General features: G+C 54.2%; 1 protein-coding gene across 1 annotated transcript; it reads left to right on the top strand.

Moving 5' to 3' along the window:
• Window positions 1–6,095: 6,095 nt before the first annotated feature.
• Window positions 6,096–7,016, top strand: LOC309600782 (olfactory receptor 14C36-like; the record flags this gene model as incomplete). Its single annotated transcript, XM_082333370.1, has 1 exon — window positions 6,096–7,016. Exon 1 carries the CDS (start codon window positions 6,255–6,257, stop codon window positions 7,014–7,016), a length of 762 nt encoding a protein of 253 aa, XP_082189496.1. The 5' UTR covers window positions 6,096–6,254.
• Window positions 7,017–8,054: the final 1,038 nt, after the last annotated feature.

Below are 8,054 nucleotides of genomic sequence, written 5' to 3'. Positions count from 1 at the left end.
GTGTGCTCAGCTCTGCCCTGCAGACACCTCCCAGCAGCAGGGCACTGCCCAGGGGCATCTCTGTGTGTGCAGGCTCTGATGGGAACCTCAGAGCAAACCTGATGAGGCTGGAAAAGTGATACTGATGCTGTCTGTAAGCCACGGTATGTTGACTTCTGATACTGCCTGGTTTATTCACTTCGAAGAGTAAAAGAGTTGCAATTTCAGTGCCTCCTCTCGGTGCCTGCAGGCAGTGCCCTCAGCCCAGCTCCTGGGCACAGCTGTCTCTCCTGCCCACTTGCCATCAGCTGCCTCCATCCCAGGAGCCCAGCCCAACTCAGCAGCAGAGGCCCAGCCCAAGGCACCACTTTCTCTGCCCCTCTGGGGGGCAGGTGTCCCTGGGGCTGCAGGGGAACCTGCTGTGAAACAGCCTGAAGGCATCACTCATGTTCCCTCCCTCAGCTGGGGAGTGACACTGCTTTCCACCAGGGTCATTTCTCCCATCTGAAGAAGAGTTAGGTCCAAGAATCACCTTATCATTGTCCCATCTTTAGGCAGGACACCCAGGCAAGGACAGGGAATGATCTCATTTACCATTGCTGAGGGAAGGGATTCAGCCCCCATTCCATGTCTGTAGTCCTCAGCTTCCCCCATGCCCAGCACAAACCCACAGGAGGTGGATTCCTCTTGCCTCAGTTCAGGGGCGCACACAATACACACCTGCATGTGAGCTCCTTGGCTCTGCTCCCATGCTCATTAATGGAGATGGAGGCCAGGACTGAGGTGTTCAGATGCAAAGACCTGGTGACACCTGAAGTTCCAGAGGTGCTCCAAGGTACATGGAGCCAGCTGCAAGCCTTCGTGGAGCAATGCTGCGAGACAGGGCAGCATCTGGAGACATCTTCTTGGAGGCTGGTGGGGAATCTTCGGCCAAATGAAATGACATCAGATGCCCCCTTTCAGGACGATAGAACCTGTCTCTATTTGTTACGTTCTGTGCAGCCTATGCAGGGATTCATCTGCTGAAATGGAGTCATGTACCATAGGCAGAGCTAAGTTTCCCTCTGTCTCTTCATCAGCCAGGTTTACTAGATCTCCATTGACTCTAATGGTGGTGGCGTGAAGAACATTCTCCCATTGCCTCATCAAATTCAGGGCAGTTATTCTGTGTAATGCCATTTCCAGGCCCATAATGTCATGTGAGGTGCCAAGGCTCTCACACGCAGCTACAGGCATTTGGCAGGGACAGCGATGGTCCTGTACAGGAAAGCCATCCCCATTCAGAGTGAGTGTGTGCCAGACACCTGGCAGCATTGCAGGCAGATTCAGTGCCTTGGTGCAAGGAACTGATTGCCAGCTCTGCAGTGGGGCAAGGCCTGTCCCTTCTCTATCCAGTGGATGTAGGGCAGTCCATGACTAGGAGGAACATCACACCGTGGTCTCCGTGCTGTGGTTTTCTGAGGTTTTGCCAGGACATCTAAAGAAAAGGTACGCTTCTCTGGACAAAATGCTGAGGTGTTCCCAGGAGTCTCAGGAGGCATGGCGCACCGATTCCTGGGTTCAGGGAGCTGGTCCAGTGCCTCATCTCCATCGCTGCAATGGTGACATCGATGCCTGGCTCATGTGCAGATTGCGTACAGGGATGCTGACATTCATTTAGCAACCTACTTGGACCTCAGAGCTGGCCCTGCTTGGAACCAAAGGTAGGACTAGAGACCTCCTGCATACAGAACAATTCCACCCTGAATTGTCCCAGGAGCCAGTGCTGGAGAGACCCTCACTTCCAGCTGAATCCTTTCTCCTTGGGCACACTGCAAGCCACAAGTGCGTGGAACAGATGGTGGGAAAAGGGACTACTGGGGGTGTCTGGTCCAGGCTCCCACCAAAGGGTGGGGAACCACCACATGTGGGTCAGGTTGGCTGTGACTTTGTAGAGCTGAAAGCTGAAAAACTCCAAAGATGGAGATCACAGAGAGGCTCTGGGTGTCCTGCTGCAGTGCAGCATCACCCTCCTAGTCAGTTTTTCCCGAGGCCCAGTCTGAAGCCCCCAGGAAGACGCTTCTTTGCCGATGGCTCCCATTTTGCCTAATGAAATCCAAGGACCACCAGAGCCTTTCCCACAGAGCTGCTGCCCAGCCACACAGCCGCTGGCCTCTGTCATTGCCCGGGATTAGTGAACCTCAAGGCAGGACTTCAAATTTGTCTTTATAGGAAATCACGATGTTACATTTTGCCCATCCCTCTGGCCTATCGTCCTTTGCAGTGGCAGGTCTGCTCTCCTCAATATGGTGTCTTGTACAAATTTCATGAATAAACACCCTCTCATCCCCTCCAGGTCATTAAACACACATTAAACAGGGCAGGTGGCAGGACAGACCCCTGCAGGACCCTACTAGCTAGGTGCCTCCAGGCAGAGCACCACACATAGACAAAGGCCTTCTGAGCCCAACAATCTGTCTGCTTATTTACCCATCTCCACATCCACCCAGGCAGAGCAGAATATCCTAACTTGGGCACAAGAATATTGGAGGGGGGGTGATGTTGAGAACTTCACTGACTTCCAGGTCAAAAGACAACCACTGCTCTCCCTGGGCCCAGCAGTAATATCCTTTCAGCACAGAAAGCAAAGGGGATGGCGAGAGACAAGCTCCCCTGGGTAAATCCAATCCCTTGTCTCTCAGACACCCTGAAATGGGATCCAAGTGAACACAATCTAGGGCACAGCCTTCCACTCCTCAGTGCATCATTTGGGCATTTTTGAAAGGTGCTTGCAGTGATTGCATTTTCCCCATTGTCAGGGAGTTCCCACAGACTCCATGGACTTTGAAGATGCTGGAGAGTGGCCTGGCTGTGCCATTGGCCTGCTCACTCGGCTCCCTGCCATGCTGCCCCTCCTGTCCCATAGACTGGGAAGCATTTGCTCAAGTCATCCCTGACTCCATTTCCCATCCACTGCTGGTTGATCTCCTCCAGAGTCCTGCCCTGAGTCACAGAGGCCTGGGAGACCTTGCTGGGGAAGGCTGAGGCAAAGAGGACACCAAGAATCTCAGATCTATCTACATCTGCTCTTGCTAAATTCAGCACTGGCCACACAGGATCTTTGTTTTTCCTGTAACTGTTCCTGAAGCAGTAAACACTCCTTATGGTGCCCTTCAATTGCCTTTCAAGTTTAGACTCAGTTTCCATCTGGACCCTTGCTGTGCTTGGAGGATGCTGTCATTGAAGAGCAGCTGTCCTGAGCTCTGCCACCATGTCACAGCTCTGTCTGCTCAGGAACAGCTCCAGCTCCTCCTGCCTGTGCCCCTGGCTGAGGGCACTGCTGCACATATGGGCTGAAGCACTGCAGCTGTGGGACCAGGCAAGCTCTGACTTGCTGTAAGGAATCCTGGTACCAAGTGTCCAAGACCCCATGTGTGCAAAAGCTTTTCTTCAGAGCAGAGAGATGACATGGACAAAACAGAGCTGCATGTCTTTCTAGCTCCAGCTCTAAAGACCCAGCATGAAATGCCTGTTTCATTGAACAGAGGATAAGTCCCCATCTTGAAGAAATTAGATCTTTCCTTGTCACCTGTGCCTGTCTAATGATGGGACGAAAGAAGGGGATGTGCATGCCAAGAGAAATGACACTGCTGAAAGTGACTGCTGGAAGTAAGTGTCTCCCTGCAGCTGAGGGAGGGAACATGAGTGATGCCTTCAGGCTGTTTCCCAGCAGGTTCCCCTGGAGCCCCAGGGACACCTGGAGGGAGCCCAGAGGGGCAGAGAAAGTGGTGCCTTGGGCTGGTCCTGTGCTGCTGAGCTGGGCTGGGCTCCTGGGATGGAGGGAGCTGCTGGCAAGTGGGCAGCACTGCAGAGAGACAGCTCTGCCCAGGAGCAGCTCCTCTGCAAAGGGCAGCAGGGCTGAGGGCACTGCCTGCAGGCACCGAGGGGAGATGGGAGAAGTAAGAGGGATGTTACAGGCTGACTGGGGTGGGGTGATGCTGGGAGCTCACCGGAGGAGAAACCTTCACCACCTTGAACACAGTAAGTCTCTGGCAGCAGGGCAATGCACATGAGTGCCTTGGAGAAGTCTCCTAGACTTGGCACATCGTGCTGCAGATAGGCATTGGCAGGATGGTTCTCAGGGTTTCTTTACTGTGGAGAAGGACATGCTCCAAAGCAGGGAAACCCTGCCACAATGTCAGAGGACAGGACATGACGGCTGCCTTCTCCCAGGGATGGCTGCAGGGGTGTGCATTCAGGGGTACCCAGGGCTGTCCTTCAGAGCAGGGTCCCTGCACACTTCGGGGCTGTGCACCATGGCAGGGACTCTGCAACCTGCCAGGGTCAGCACTCAACCGGCCCAGGGATCTCCCCAAGGAGCTGTGGGGAGAAGCTGTGGGTGGAAGCAGTGACCCCTGACAGGGCAGGATCCTTCTGCTGTCCAGAGGGTGCAGCGTGGGTCAGGGATGCTCACAGTATTACATGACTCAGAGGACATTTGCAGAGGGTCATTTTAAAGATGGATGTCAAGGTAGCGGATTACCAGCAAGGGAAGAAGGCTTTGCTTTGAGGTTTTCCACTCATACTTGACTGGGTGGGCAGTGGGAGATAGGAATTTATTTCTCTGCTCTGGAGCAAGCAATGAGACCCCAGTTCTTGCTAGGACTTGTCTGAGCTGCTCCTTAGCCCCTGCACACACAGAGATGCCCCTGGGCAGTGCCCTGCTGCCAGGAGGTGCCTGCAGGGCAGAGCTGAGCACACAGCAGGTGGGATGGGCTCTGTGAGCATGAAAAGGGAGAAGATGTGGGGATCAGGCATCTCCCTGCCATCCCCTGCCATGCCGATGCTTTCCTTTTAGCAACCGCCTGGTCTCCTCACTCACACAGCAGAGCCTATGCCCTTAATGTCATTGAGACTTGGTCATGATATACCTTCCCAGCAGCCTGACCACCAAAGAGAGTTAAAACTCAAGGGTCTGACTGTGTCTCCCACTCCTGCCTCTCTTGGCAGGGCTCCTTTGGCATGTTCTCCTCTTCTCTCTGATGCCCTTCTTCTTACTGGTACACTCACTGGTGTGGGGGGTGAGGATTCAAGTGCAGCTCAGACACCAATGCTGCATGTACTGTCATGCACATATGGCTATGGAGGAAAAGCATCCAGCTCGCACCCTGTTCACCTGTGGGGCTCTGGGTACTGCAGCGTGTGCGGCTGGCACTGATCTCACCCTCCCTTCAGGACATAACAAATGTAGGACAGTTGATTTTTTCCTTGGGGGGTCCTGCTGGGCTGCAGGCTGCCCTCCCGTAGGGCACAGCTCTCCCAGGGCATCTCTGTGTTTTGCAGGAGCCCCCTGGAGAAGACACCTCGGTGCTAAGGCCATTGAAATGCTGCTGGGTGGCTGCCTGTGGGCAGCTGCAATGAGCCCTCTGAGTCCCTGGTTGGGAGGGCAGAGCTGAGATCCTCCTCAGGTGCGATGAGATGGAGTGAGGGGGTTGGAGATCTGCAATTGGGAACTGGATACCTCTGCTCCCAGCACTGGCCACTTTCATTTGGGGGGAACACGCGAGTGCGATAGTCCTCCAGCTGGAAGAGCTGCCAGCACAGGGCAGCTGAGAGCAGGGCTGATGGACAGAGCGGCTGTCCTCACTCTGCACTAAGGGACAGTCCCTGTGCCCAGTCTCAGCACCCGCAAGGTTTCACTTGCAGTGCAGCAGAAATGCCAGGCATTGCTGCATTCAAACCACTCCTCAGCTGTGCTGGGGCAACTAAAACAGAAGGCACAACCCAAACTCCCCACAGCTCTGCTCTGCAGTCAGGTGAATTGGGAGTGACAATGCTGAAAAACTCCTTGATATCAAGATTGGATTTAATCTGAGATCACCCCGTGTTCCTGTTTACCTATTGCTGTAGGGCAGGACTGACCCCTGCAGAGCCCCCAGCAGAGCCTCCTGCTCCCTGGGGCACCCTCAACCAGCACCAACCAGAGCTCACCAAAGCTCTTCCTGAAAAGTGAAAGGCAGTTTGGGGGCTTTCTGTAAGAATTTGAATAGATTTTTCTGAAAGCAGTCAGCCCTAACTTCTCCCTTCCTTTACCTCCTTTAACAGATCCCCATGCCCAGAGGGAGAAAATATCCAACAGCAGCTCCATCACCCACTTCCTCCTCCTGGCATTCGCAGACACACGGGAGCTGCAGCTCTTGCACTTCTGGCTCTTCCTGGGCATCTACCTGGCTGCCCTCCTGGGCAATGGCCTCATCATCACAGTCATAGCCTGTGACCACCGCCTCCACACCCCCATGTACTTCTTCCTCCTCAACCTCTCCCTCCTCGACCTGGGATCCATCTCCACCACTCTCCCTAAAGCCATGGCCAATTCCCTCTGGAACACCAGGGCCATCTCCTATGCAGGATGTGCTGCCCAAGTCTTTCTGTTTGTCTTTTTTATTTCAGCAGAGTATTGGCTTCTTACCATCATGGCCTATGACCGCTACGTGGCCATCTGCAAACCCCTGCACTACGGGACCCTCCTGGGCAGCAGAGCTTGTGTCCACATGGCAGCAGCTGCCTGGGCCAGTGCGTTCTTCTATTCTCTCCTTCACACTCTGAATACATTTTCACTCCCCCTCTGCCAAGGCAATGCTGTGGACCAGTTCTTCTGTGAAATTCCCCAGATCCTCAAGCTCTGCTGCTCACACTCCTACCTCAGGGAGGCTGGGCTTCTTGTGGGTAGTGTCTTTGTGGGCTTTGTGTGTTTTGTTTTCATTGTGCTGTCCTATGTGCAGATCTTCAGGGCCGTGCTGAGGATCCCATCACAGCAGGGACGCCACAAAGCCTTTTCCACGTGCCTCCCTCACCTGGCCGTGGTCTCCCTGTTTGTCAGCACTGCAGTGTTTGCCTATCTGAGACCCCCCTCCATCTCCTCCCCATCCCTGGATCTGGTGGTGGCAGTGCTGTACTCGGTGGTGCCTCCAGCAGTGAACCCCCTCATCTACAGCATGAGGAACCAGGAGCTCAAGGATGCCTTGTGGAAACTGATCCAATGGGTGCTGTTTCATTGACAATAACCTGCCTCCCCTCCTCTCCGCATTTCCCAGAGTTTATCTTAGGCCACAAGTCTGCTTTCTTCTCTTTTCATAATTCTACTTTGAGATAATTTTCTGGGTTTATACTCCTTCTGTGGAGGCTTGATCCTGTTGTGCCTGACAACACTGTGTCAGATGTGGCCTGTCAGATAGCAGCTCTTCAAGTAAAGGCGATCTCCTGGATGTAGTGCCTGAAGGCTGGGCTCTTCCTCCATAATTCCTTCCAAGAAAATGTCCAAGGAATTGGTCTTTTAATGTTTCTGTTCTCCTTTTTTTCTCGGTGGTTTTGGGGTTAAGCTCAGGGTAACGCTGGGTTCCATTGGATCAAAAGTTCTGGTATTAAAGGCTCTCTTCTTGGTGTCCAATGGCAGTGGAGATGGTCCATCAGCTCCCCGTTTTTTCTCAGGTTGCTTCTTGTATGACAGGACAGATGGCACGTACCAGACTGTCTAGAAAATACTTCGGAGAGGTCAGAAGAGGAGAGGATGGGGGTTGACCACGTGCCCTGGGGTTGGAATGAATGGAGACTCAGAAGGTGAAACATCCTCAAAGGTGAAGCCCCACAAAAGTAAAGCACTGAATCGACATATCTACAAACAAGGATTCTGCAGTGCCATGGGAGTCAGTGGGAACCCAGCAGATACTGGGAAGGGAGAGCGGAGAGCTGCAGGAGCTGCCTGAGGACCCCCAGGGCCAGGACTCTGGTGCTGTCCTGGGGAGTGGGGCTGGTGGCAGCAGAGGAGGGGACAAATTCAATTGGGCTCGGGGCTCACCTACAAGATGAATTGAGGAGAGCCAGAGAGTGCCTAGCCTCTGTTTCCTCATGCCCTTGTGGCCAGCACCAGCCCTGGGGCTGATGGGGAGCCTGAACCCCGCTGTCTGCCCCCCAGCAGCTGCTGTGCCCTTCAGAGGGGCTGGGGCTGTGGGGTGAGTGCCCAGAGCTCTGCAGCAGCCTGCGCTGGGCAGTGCCATGGAGCCAGCCCAGGCTGGGCTGCTCTGCTGGGCTGGGCTGGG

This window comes from Platalea leucorodia, assembly GCF_965183815.1.
Source record: "Platalea leucorodia genome assembly, chromosome: 25".
Lineage (NCBI taxonomy): Eukaryota > Metazoa > Chordata > Aves > Pelecaniformes > Threskiornithidae > Platalea > Platalea leucorodia.
The sequence above is the reverse complement of the archived record's forward strand: the minus strand, read 5'-3'. Positions and strand labels throughout refer to the sequence as shown.